Source organism: Cyprinus carpio, chromosome A5 (genome assembly GCF_018340385.1).
Source record: "Cyprinus carpio isolate SPL01 chromosome A5, ASM1834038v1, whole genome shotgun sequence".
Classification (NCBI taxonomy): Eukaryota; Metazoa; Chordata; class Actinopteri; order Cypriniformes; family Cyprinidae; genus Cyprinus; species Cyprinus carpio.
Genome location: NC_056576.1, coordinates 16967326 through 16980224, shown reverse-complemented (window position 1 = coordinate 16980224; position 12899 = coordinate 16967326). Strand labels below are relative to the sequence as shown.

At 35.8% G+C, this 12899-nt stretch overlaps 1 protein-coding gene across 1 annotated transcript; it reads left to right on the top strand.

The window, feature by feature from the left end:
• Positions 1 to 1142: 1142 nt before the first annotated feature.
• Positions 1143 to 11919, top strand: LOC109090598 (ectonucleoside triphosphate diphosphohydrolase 2-like). The gene is made up of 10 exons (XM_042755637.1): positions 1143 to 1463; positions 6930 to 7043; positions 7380 to 7383; positions 8039 to 8189; positions 8644 to 8803; positions 8903 to 9130; positions 9241 to 9504; positions 9819 to 9938; positions 10181 to 10315; positions 11036 to 11919. Exons 1-10 carry the CDS (start codon positions 1335 to 1337, stop codon positions 11237 to 11239), a joined length of 1509 nt encoding a protein of 502 aa, XP_042611571.1. The 5' UTR covers positions 1143 to 1334; the 3' UTR covers positions 11240 to 11919.
• The last annotated feature ends 980 nt before the right edge of the window (positions 11920 to 12899 follow it).

The following is a 12899-nucleotide window of genomic DNA, read 5'->3' as shown; positions in this document are numbered from 1 at the left end:
AACCTTGTCTAAAAACCAGAAGATCTTTTTCTTGTTTGACGCAACTCAACATGTCGTGCAGCACTGTTTGTCTGTTTAACACTTCACACACATCTGCATTTCACACATCAGTGTTTAACCACACAATCAAAAAATAAAAATAAAACGGAAAAAACAAAAGCTGTTGTAACTTTTCTCAAAGCATAAACTCTATAAAAAGCATAACTTCCAGTACGAGTGCAAATGACTTTCAGACATTGTCTGGAACACCTAACACAAAATGTGCTGTTTTTGTGACAAAAGGAGACAAATGTAGAAAAATTCTTCGTAATTTAGAAAAATTTTGTGAAAATTGTCAAAGTAAAATTATAATTATCATATTATCAATCACACTAGTAAGCATTCACACAAGTCAACTATATAATAAAGATTTTAAATCAGTGGTTGAGTATGTGTTTTAGGATGCTTTTCACAAATGTCCGATCGTGTCCCTGATTGCACAGACGTCTAGCCTGTTTGACGTCTGCATTTACATCAGCAACAGTCTTGTTAGTGTTTGCTCATCTGCAATACGTCTATAGGACGTTTCCTATCAGATGTCAAATAGACGTTTAGAAAATGTCTTTAAGATGTTTATGATTTAGAATGTATGTAAAACTGACATCTTAGAGACGTATATTAGATGTCTACAAAGCATAGCCTATGCTTTCCAGATGAAGCGATCTTTAGACAATTGCAGACGTAGCCTATGTGTGCTATCTGTGGAGTTTAAAATATTCTATTAATACACAATATTATTTTTTATAATTATTGTACAAAACAATGATTTGATATTTAAGCCCATTTATTTTTGCCTAATCTGTGTTTCGAACTGTTTTAGCTTGAAAATCATATAATAACCCCTTATCCCACATAGAGCGACACGCTACTGGGGCATGTTGTCACAAATGTTGACCAATCTGAATATTTTCCCTGGGCAGTAACTCTTTAATGTTTCATAGCTTTCAAAAATCAACTCAGCCTGGGAAATGCAACTAGCCCCAGTCTTATGTGGTAAATGAAAACTATTACTAGCAATAGAGTTCACATATACCGCTACCACATGCGCTTCTGGTAAACACTCAAGAGTCTCGTAACACGTTTGAATCGACTTCAAATTAATCAAGTAGTAGATAAGCATCTGATTTATTGGACAACACAGTCTAACAGCGAGAACCTGTTGCACCACGGACACATGACGAGCTAGTGCCATGCCCACTTGTGTTGGCCAGTTATTTAACACACGTCACAATAGTACCTGACATGCAAACGAATGTCGTTGCTGTCATTTTTCTGGTGTGGATCTCGTCTTGTGGATGGTATCCATGGGGGACCAACAGCAGTGCCAGATCATTACCGCTACTGCGGCTCTGTTTCTGGCAGTCTGTGGCATTCTTCTGCTCGTCGTACCCACCGAAGACGTCAAAGAGCCGCCAGAGTTTATGGTAATAACATTTTTCTCATTCGTGACACGCTCAGGCTACAAATTCGAAAAGGCGAAGGGGACATTTCACATTCCCTGAGCACCTTATGAGAACGAATGAGCTGCTCATCTGTATAGTATCGATCGGTTACCGGTAGAGTAGATAAGAACGAGCGCGTTCTCTGCATGTTTCATCACTTGGCTTGTCTTGCTCATTGATGTGTGATTTTGTAACGCTCAGGAGGATGGGACCATGGAGATTCTCTCTCAGGCTGAACACTGCAAAAAGTTTTTGACAGATTCGTAATGGAGCTCTGAAAATCAGATAAAGCTTTTTCTCTCAGCCCAGTTGGGTGATTTAAAAAAAATATTATTATTGTTATTATTATTATTATTATTATTGTGATGCTACTGTTAATATAATGGCAATAGTCTTTCTAATAAAGTAAAGAAATAAATATTTTTTATCACTAGAGTGAATTTGGGAATAACGTTTAAGCCATTGTGTGTCAAATAGAGAGGGGTAACAGATTTTATAACTTATAATGCTGCCTTGTCGGATTTGGTGAACATGTATATCTGCAAATATTCACATGAGAGCAATAACCTTCCTGAGAAACAGAACAAAATAAGTTTTGACATCACCAGTGTGAATTTTGGTAACATTTAGGCCATTGTGTGTGAAATAGTGAGGGGTAACAGACTTCAGTAACCTATAATTGCTGTTTTTGGTTTTGGTGGATTTGGTGGCCTTGCTGTGTATCTGCAGCTTATCACATCAGACCAAAATGCTTTCAGTGGTGTAAACATCAGTTCATTGGTTTAGACATTAGGCTACCTGAGTGAATTTGGATAGCAGTATAGCCGCTGTGTGCAAAATAGTGAGAGGTAACAGATTTCGGTAACCTATAATGCTGGAGACATAACTGAAGTTTAGACATCACAAGTGTGAATTTGCATAACAAAGTTATTGTGTGTGAAATGGGGGGGAGGGGGACATGGTATTGTAATTGCATTACAAAATTAATCAAATATCAATTAAAAAAAAATAATTATATATATAAAAAAATAAAACTATATTATTTACTTCAATTCAAACAAAAAAAAAAAAAAAATATTCTTCTATAAGACAAAATAATAATATAGTAATATAAAAAATAATATAATAGTTTATAGTAGTCCAATTTGATTTATGTTTCTTTGGCAAAATATATGCCATTTCAGATTAGCATGAGCAGGCTGGTTTTTGGAACATCATCATCTACATCAGCTCAGAGCTAATGGCCATAAGTCATTGACATGATTCATGTTAGCTCATAATAGAGAGCAATTTAATGATCATAATCCATCAGGACAGTTTTAAAAGTGTCCCAGTGCTAAAAATAGACCCACAAAAATAATGAAATACATCTGTGCATACTTTTTGTAAATGACAAAGACAGTTATCATTTAAAGACAAAAATAAAAGTTTAGTGCAGATGATTTGTATTCCTTACAGAAGCTTGTTTAATGAGAGCATTCAAAATAGATTTTCCATATTCCTGCTGAGGTCAGTTAAATACTAAAGTTAGCTCATATCTATACTATATAACATCATACAAATGATAAAGTGTTCAGAATGACCAAAGCTTTTACGGCAATAATATTTAATGAAAAATATTAATTATTATTGCCTTTTGCTCTTGCTACTAAATAAATGACCAAGCAATGTAATTTTACTTTATGCTCCACTTGCCAAACAACATTTAGATTATTATTATTTTTTAATCTAATAGCAGAGGGTGAGCTATAAATATTTCTCCAGCTGTCTTCACTTTTTGATTTACACAGGCTTAAACACATAAAAGCTTTTGTTCTTATTCACTAGATCCCATTGTTTGTATTTCCCAGCCATTTTGATTCAATGCTTTAATCCCTTTTCCTTCTTAGAAACATGACAGTGAGTCATTTTGGTTTGAAGATCTGGGTCTATTTTCATCTAGTATTTGTAACAGTATGTACCTCGTACACACCCATCACTGTTCAATTACTTAAAGGGATACTCCACCCCAAAATGAAAATTTTGTCATTATTCACTTACCCCCATGTCGTTCCAAACCCTCGTTCGTCTTCGGAAAGCTTTGTTCGTCTTCGATGAACACAACTGTTAAGATATTTTGGAAGGTGAAAGGATGAAAAGCTTGTCAGAATAGTTCATCTACCATCAGTGATTCAACCGTAAAGACATTAAGTAAACAAAAAAAACAAAAAAAAAAAATATATTCAACAATTCCTCTCCTCTGTCTCTCTCCAAATCACCGTAGCACCATTTTGGAGAATCATAGCAGTACGCAGGCGGCGTATGCTATACTGTATCCGCCGCACCACAAGGATACATTTTCTACGTATATTTATGCTTTGGTTTGAAAGAAAACATTGCATCAGTGCAGTTCGGCTGACACAGAAGAGCGTACGCCGCCTGCATACAGCTCAGATTCTCCAAAATGGTGCTATGCTGATGTGGAGAGACACAGAGGAGACAAATTGTTGAATAAAGTTGTAAGTTTTGTTTTCTTTGTGTACAAAAAGTATTCTTGTCACTTCATAATGCTACAGTTGAATCACTGATGGCAGATGGACTATTCTGATGATGCTTTTCAAACTTTCCTGGACCTTGACACTGTTATTTATTTAGCAGTCTATGAGACAGTCTCAAGCCTCCCGGTTTTCATCAAAAATATCTTAAATTGTGTTCCGAAGATGAACAAAGCTTTTATGGGTTTGAAACGACATGGGGGTAAGTGATTAATGACAAAATGTTCATTTTGGGGTGGAGTATCCCTTTAACAGTCCATATTTTGACAATTCCTTTTAGCTTCAGGGTAACATAATTTCTTGACTACGTTAAAATGACATGCTACACAGATGACTGATGGCAGATTCTGAGCATTATGGAGTTGAATTGACATAGAAAGGCAAACTTGAACATGTTTTGAGTCACCTGTTGAACTCAAAAGAGCTGCTAGACACTGCTATTATACTAATCTAAAATGGCTGTATGCAAACTGTAGGCAAAGTCTGGAGAGCAAGATATATAATTGGAAGAGATTATCATGGTTTGCATGAATGAATAAAGTTCAGGCTGTGTCTTGCCCAAAATACACAATCCTTTGGGAAGTGCAGGTGTGTGTGTGATAAAAGGAAGGGATGAAAAGGAGAGAAGTGATGTATGTAAATGACACTTGTTATTTCTTGATCTTTAGGTTGTTAAACATTTATTATGATCATTGAGCAAACATTTTACACTACTTCAAAGAAGTGTTTAGTTTAAGTAAATCATATTCATATTTTCAAAGGTGGCTACGGAGGTGAGTCATGTTTGCTTGAATAATAATCAGCATTATGAATTAGCTAATGAAAGAGGCCTGACCATTTAAAATTCAAATAAATTGACTTTTTAAAGCAACAAGATGCATCTAGTAGAGATATAAATGAGACAGGCAGAAAACCTCAAGTATTAACTACATCTAATATGTTTACATTTATCAACATTAAGTTACAAAATCATATTCTAACCAAAGAGAGAGTGGGGGATTTTTTTAAACTATATTTTCAACTCATCAGTGAAAACCATGTGTAATGCAGTTGCCACATGGCTAATTCTCAAATACACACCCTGTTTTAGCAGCATGAGACCAAAATTACCTGGGGCGGGTTACACCAGCTATGTGCAAGTTATAACTTCTAGTTACAGTAGTCTCACATAAATCAGTCCAAGGAGTAAATCCATCTCCATCCAGGAGTAAAGGCTGGAATGAAATGGCAAACTGATCAATCAATTATTAATAAGCTCATGTTAGACTTCAATCATTTTGTTCAGACCAGGTTTCAATGCTAAAAATATTAATTAAAATAAATGTCAGATTTTCATATTTGTTGACAATTAAAAAATTACAATTTAAAGGGGTCATATGATGTGATTTCAAGTTTTTCTTTCTCTTTGGAGTGTTACAAGCTGTTCGTGAATAGATAAAATCCCTAAAGCTACTAAGACTAAAGTCTCAAACCCAAAGAGATATTCTTTATAAAAGTTAAGACTCGTCCACGCCCTCCTAAAAGACCTCGTTTAAACACACCCCCACGTCTATGTCACTATGTGGGAAGATTTGCATAACAAGCACCCAAATGTTCACACAAAGAAAGAAGGCGTAACTTTGATTCTTGCTGTAGTATTGTTGCTGCCTTCGCCACCATGTCGTGGAGATGCTGTGTGTTTCTTTATGAAAGCAAAACTACTTTGTTTGGCCTTCCAAAAGAGGACACAACTAGTAACCAGTGGTTAAGTTGTATTTACAACACTGATCTAGAACAGTTCAAACCAGCTGGACTGTTTCCTGAACCTACTGTTCAATGCCAGCTGTTCTGACTCAACCTGTAAGTATGTTTTCATATTTAAAGGATTTGCCACTGACGATTCAAACGCAAGTTTTGAGCAGTGTAGAGTAGTGCTTGTTGTTTGTCTTTTCTCATACAACAAATGCATACAATACAATGCGTTTAAACGACGCAATACGCAACGCAACGCGTAAAAAGACAGCATAAGTCATTATAATCAGTAATTATGTCCCCACTGGATGCAACAAATGCCTCGTTTGTAATGGGTTTGATTGTTTATGTGTCGTCGCACCAGGACACGCATCACAGTATGGTAAGAGGCGTAACATTTCCATCACATGCTTGAGGTATTCAGCCAATCACAATGCACTGGATTGCATTCAGAGCGCATCTTGCTTTTCAAAACGATGAGCTTTGTAAAAATCAACGTGTTTCAGAAAGGCGGGGCATAGAGGAGCAACATTAATGTATGGTACATGTTAAATAATGTGTTTTTTTTAACCTTAAACCATGTAAATACATCTCATCAAAACAAAAACACAAAAACAATAAAAACATTTACCAACATCGAAGTCCACCTTTAAAATAGCTGTTTAGCCTGTTTTAACATATTTAAAAATGTAATTTATTCGAGCAACTCTGATAATGATGGCAAATCTGAATTTTCAGAAGCCATTACTCCAGTCTTCATAAATCCTTCATAAATAGTCCTAATATGCTGATTTGGTGATCAAGAAACATTTCTTATTATGTTATTATTATTATGTCATTTCTTATTATTATAACAATGTTGTGCTACTTAATTTTTTTGTGCAAACTGTGATGCAGTTTTTTTGTTGTTGAATAAAAAGTTCAAAACAACAACATTTATTTGAAATAGAAAAATGTTGTACCATTATAAATGTTTTATTGTAACTTTTGAATTTAATGTGTAATTTATATTTGCTGAATACAAGCATTTGCATAAAAGCAAATTTCAAGGTATATATTTTGGCAGCATCTCTTTGTATGCATGTCTTCCCTGGGAACCGAATCCATGCCACCACAGGTTTTTAGCCTTAGACTCATTATTTTTATTTTTTATTTATTTTTTTGCTGTTGTGTTTGTTCTCAGTATGGAATAGTCCTGGATGCTGGATCCTCTCATACGGCCATGTTCATCTACAAATGGCCAGCAGACAAGCAGAACGGTACCGGCATTGTCAGTCAACACAGCGAGTGTCATGCCCCTCTGGAAAAAAACCAAGGACTAAATGTGAGTATTTGAATGATAAAACGTTGTGTATTTAAAGTCACTCATAGAACAGACATTACAAAATCCACAAAATAAAAGTCACTCATAGAACAGACATTACAAAATCCACATCTTTACCAGATGTCGTATAGGTCATACAAGACTGACTCATGCATTTTTTGCTTAAATGTGAAGACCCATATGCATGTTCTGCAAGACCCCCCTTTCTATTAAATATATTCTTTTGGAATGTCCTGGTTTTAATGCAAGTAGAAAGCTCTTTTATTAGTTAGATCACTTAAGGACTTATTTAGAAAGATTTTACCTGAAAAGGGTTTAGAATTTTTATCATATGTTAATTTAAAAAATTGTGTATAATATTACTTGTGTTTGTTTGTTTGCTTGGTTTTTATTGTTTTTATGTGATATTTGTATTTTTGTAATTGAGTTTTTGCCATGAAAATAACCTCAGATGCTGACATGGCATTAAATAAAATTATACACAAAATCCAAACTACAACATCAGATGTTTACTTCATTTATATGAAGGTATTGTAATGAATTAGTTATTGATATTTTTTCACTGCTTTCTTAAAGAAGAGTGCTGAATTGCAACTAATTGCTGCCCACTTCCCTTTTTTGCAGTGTTGTCTGAGGTTTTTACAATTTTTACAATTTCGTCACTTTGGCTCAGTCTTCTTTTAGGACCTGACATTCACAGAATTGGGATGTTAAACTCCAAGTACCCCTCAAATATTGCTGAGTGGCAGTGTTTTACGGAAACATCTGGAATGGTCATCCAAAAAATGTGTGGTTGCATTTATGGTAGTCAAGTGTGTGTGGCATCTCAGGCAGTGAAGTAGGAACTGATAGTTCTTGCCCATGCATGACCTCGCAGAGTTCATAAGAAAATTAAGAGGAATTCTATCGTTCATTTCAGTTGTCCCATGACTTGACCTCTCTCTTCCTCTCTCACTTTCACTAATCAGGAGGCGGGATCTCCAGTTATGCAGGTAACAGAGGAGGAGCAGCCCATAGTCTTGAGGAATGTATGGAACAAGCCATGCAGGAGATCCCAAAGTCAAGACACAAACTCACCCCTTTGTATCTTGGGGCAACGGCAGGCATGAGACTACTGAAGTGAGTCAGAAAGCTCACATCACTAAAAAAGAAAATCTTATAACAAAACAACACAAAACAAACATAACACAATTAAAGTACACAAATAACTATAAAAAAAAATTAACACATAAAAACTTCTTATAAGCAAGGATGCATGTCAAAAGTGACAGAACAGACAGCTATAATGTTACATTAAAAACACAAATTAAAACACCATTAACCACACCTACTAGTTAGAGTTTGATTAGCTGTTTAATACTTCTTATCAGCAAGGATGCATGTCAAAAGTGACAGAACAGACAGCTATAATGTTACAAATGATTTCTATTTCACATAAATGCTGTTCTTTTGAACTTTCTATTTATCAAGGATTCCTGAAAAAAGTATAGACAGAAAGAAGAGACTGTATTAAAAGTGGAATTTAAAAAAAAAAAAAAGATTCAAAAATATGCATTTGTGTCATTTCACGCAGTATTTCTAAAACCAAAGAATCAGATGAGGTTTTGAAGGAAGTGGGAGACAAACTGAAGACCTACCCATTCAGCTTCAAAGGGGCCACTATCTTAAGTGGACAAGAAGAGGGGGCTTATGGATGGGTCACAGTCAACTACCTGCTTGAGAATTACATCAAGGTAATATAGCCATACTTTATATCTCACAACATCTGAATGTCCTGTAATAAAGTCCCGTTGCTGGCCATTACCCTCCATTTTTCTCTCTCATTCTTCTAGTATGGTTTTGTGGGACAATGGCTGTCTCCAGGCAGAGACACGGTTGGTGCTCTGGACTTTGGTGGAGCTTCTACTCAGATCACCTTTGAAACAAAACAGACGGTGGAGAACAAGGACAATCTGATGAAACTGCGGCTGTATGGACGAGACTATCAGATTTACACTCAAAGCTTTCTGTGTTATGGGAGAGACCAGGTGTTACTCAGACTGCTGGCACTTCTGATGGAGGTTAAGTGCAAATCTTTAGTCTAAACAATCATCAGACAAGCTGATTAACTGATTTGATAGATACTTAGAGTATGATTTCTGATGTTTTCTTTTCTTCATGTGTCTTATAGACTCAGGGTTCAGACAGCTCTATAGTTCACCCCTGCTATCCTGCAGGTCACAGTGACTCCATAAAGCTGAGCAGTGTGTTTGGTACTCCATGCAATAAAAGACAAACGCCCTATAAACCTGACGATGAGCTGCAAATCAAAGGCACAGGAAACTACGATCAATGCCTGGGAAATGTTTCTCGTCTCTTTTCTTTTAACAAATGTTCTTATTCCAGATGCTCCTTTGATGAAGTCTTCCAGCCCAACATTACTGGAAACTATATGGTATGAGTTTCTAGAATGCTTAATATGGAACATTTAAATTTTTGTGCGTTCAGTTGAATTTTTGTAAATATATTTTATCAACTAGCATAACATGCTGTTCGTTCTTTCATCTCTTGTGGTTTTGGCAACATTAATGTCTTTACTGGTGGGGGGATGGTTATGTTAACATGTAAGCAGTTATTAAGTGAGACAGCTTAAAGCATTAAAATAAATCATAAATTCATTTCTGGGCACTCATGATTCACTCATGAGTGTCATGATTATGATTATGTAATCTCTCTCTCTCCATCACCCTCTTTCTTTCTCTGGCACAGGCATTTTCTGCATTTTTCTACACCCATTCCTTTCTTCAGGAAGCAACAGGCATCAGCATCAGGTCCCCAGAACATTTAGAGGACGCTACCCGTGTTGTCTGCAACATGAGCTTTCAGGAGGTACCGCCCCGCTGAGCTGATTTTGAGTCCTGCTATTCTAAGATGACTTTCCCCATATCTCAGCAATCGACCAATGATTGAGAGTCTCATGTTCTCCAATTAAGAGAACTTGCTTTATCTTCTTTGAAGATGATATTTACTGTGAATTGTTTAAGTATATTATTGTTAGCGAATGAAGCATTATTGAATTAACAGTTGACCTATTTATTTAGCCTACAGTATTTTCATTCTCCTTGCCCTAGATGACAAATAAGGTTCAGGGTCAGGGAAGCCGTCTGAAGGACTACTGCGCAGTCTCTGCCTTTGTGCAGGTGCTACTGGTCAATGGATATGGCTTTGATAATCTCTCCTTCCCGCACATCTCCTTCCAGAAGAAGGTAGCTGGACCTATTTGCAAAAACTGACTCTATTTACCTCCTTAATGCACTTTCCCTATTTGTAGGCACACAATATATATTTTTTTTTATATCACCAATTCCTCTCATTTTTTAACCCCTTCCCTCCAAACATCTGTCACTTTTCACTGTCCGGACAATTTCTCATGGACAAAATCAAGTACTATATCTCATTATATTTTTTATTTAAAATTACACATTACAGGAGTAAATTGGGTTGTAATAACTTTTGTGTTGATTTAAAGTAGTTCACCCAAAAATTTTAATTTGCAGAAAAATTACTCACCCTCAGGACATCATTTTGTTTTCCTCAACCGAACAGATTTGGAATAATTTAGCATTACTTGCACACCAGTGGATCCTCTGCAGTGAATGGCTGCCGTCAGAATGAGATTTGTTAATAAAAACACGCAACTTTTCACTTCACTGGATGTTAACTGATGGACTGAAGCTGTGTGGATTGCTTGTGGATTATTGTGATGCTTTATCATCTATTTGAACTCTCATTCTGACGGCACCCATTCACTGCAGAGGATCCACTGGTGAGCAAGTGATGTATGTTAAAAATCTCCATTTGTTTTCCGATGAAGAAACAAACTCATCTTTACATTTTTATTTTTGGGTGAACTATTCCCTAAAGCTTGGTGAATAAATGGACCCGACTAGGTCAAGAAAATGTTAACATGTTATTTTGGTTTGCAGGCAGGAGACACGTCTGTCGGCTGGTCCCTTGGCTACATGCTAAGCCTAAGCAACCTGCTGCCTGCTGAAGATGTTTTACTGAGGAAATCTCTGAGCTCAAGTGCCTGGGGTGCTCTGATCACCCTCTTTTGCTTTCTTCTTATTATGGCACTATATTTTTTGTTGCGAGCCATTCGTAAGAAAGGCACTGATGATGCCATTTAATAATGAAAGAGTTATATTGCTCCCTATGTGCATTGTTATGTACTGCCCTTAGCAAGGATGCTAACAGTATATTGCAAACAACAAAGATGCACAAAGACTCTTTGTACCACATTTCATCAAACCTGTCTCATTTCATTAACATTTCTTGTCAAGCACATTTTATATAAATTATGATTTTAGAAGAGACTGTACAACAGTAAACTTGATTTTAGTAGTGCTGAGTCTGATTCATCAAGAACAATCATGTCAAGATGTCTGTCTTTTCATAATGTTGAATGTATGTTTGTTTGGTATACTGTGCCTTAATAGCATATCATGTATGTTTGTTCTGAAACTTTTTTTTTTCTAGATTTAGCCTATTTGTGTGCTATGCTATGTGCTGTAAAACAAAGTTGAAGGCACTGAAAACATTCAAAATGGAAAATCTTGAAAATGTAGCTATGCAAATAGAAGAATGTATTTGAATTTTAAATAGTATTGCCTGTTTCTATTCCTGCTGAATCCGGAAAGCTTTTGTAATATTAAATAAGTTAACGTGTTTACGAATTTTTCTGTATTTTGTAAATACAATAAAACAGAATTATTTCAAAACGCTGAAATCATTCTGTGAAAATCTTCTTTAATAAAATGTTATAAATAATCAAAAGCTTATTTGTCAAAAATAATGAAACGAAGACTTTATTTAAATTAGTTCAAAATGTAATTTATTATCAAGTGAGTACATATTAGCAGCTCACCCTTTGACATTACTGTCACAGACACAGTCACATGACCGAAATGAATAGAGGAGGCAAAGGGAAATAAATCAATGCATTAAAATAAAGCGAACAAACTGAGACTGTAAAATCTATCAGTTTTTTTCACTGTTAAGTCAGGGGTCACCAAATTTCGTCCTGGAGGGCCGGTGTCTTGCAGAGTTTAGCTCCAACCCTAATCAAACACACCTGAACCAGCTAATCAAGGTCTTGAAACTTCCAGGCAGGTGTGTTAAGGCAAGTTGGAACTCTGCAGGGTACTGGCCCTCCTGGACTGAGTTTGGTGACCCCTGCTGTAAGTCAGTTGTCAGCAACGTTGTTACTTGAGAGGACAGTGATTAACCATATCAATTTATTTTGCATTTAAATATAATCTTGCATACCTTTCAGCAAATGTGCAGTTGCACCCCTGAACAACACAGGACAGACTCCGTTCACTTTTACATATATCTGTGTTTCCTCCTACATTGTTTGGGGAATTTAATCAATGTTTTATCAATCAATCAGCTTTCCTGTAACGCGACCCTCCATATTTAAATCATTCCTACATTCCTGGAGAACACTATTATAACCTATATGGAAGATTATATAGGAGAGAGAGGGAGATCCACAGAGAACTGATGGTAAAACAGACAAATCTCTGTCACAACAGCCAAGACATTTCTTTGTTCATCAAGTTTGTCGCCCATTCACTTATTGTATCTTTTAGAATAATGTGCGACCCACTTGCCCAATGACAGAGTCTTACAGAGAGGCATAATGTTTTATGTGTAAGAAAAAAAAAATCACTGATTATGTTAAATGTACATGCATAGTGCCTCAAAAAAAACATGTTTCTACTACTCCTCATCAACAATAAAAAAAAAAACTTTCTTTTTTTTTTTTTTTTTTTTTTTTTTGCTCTG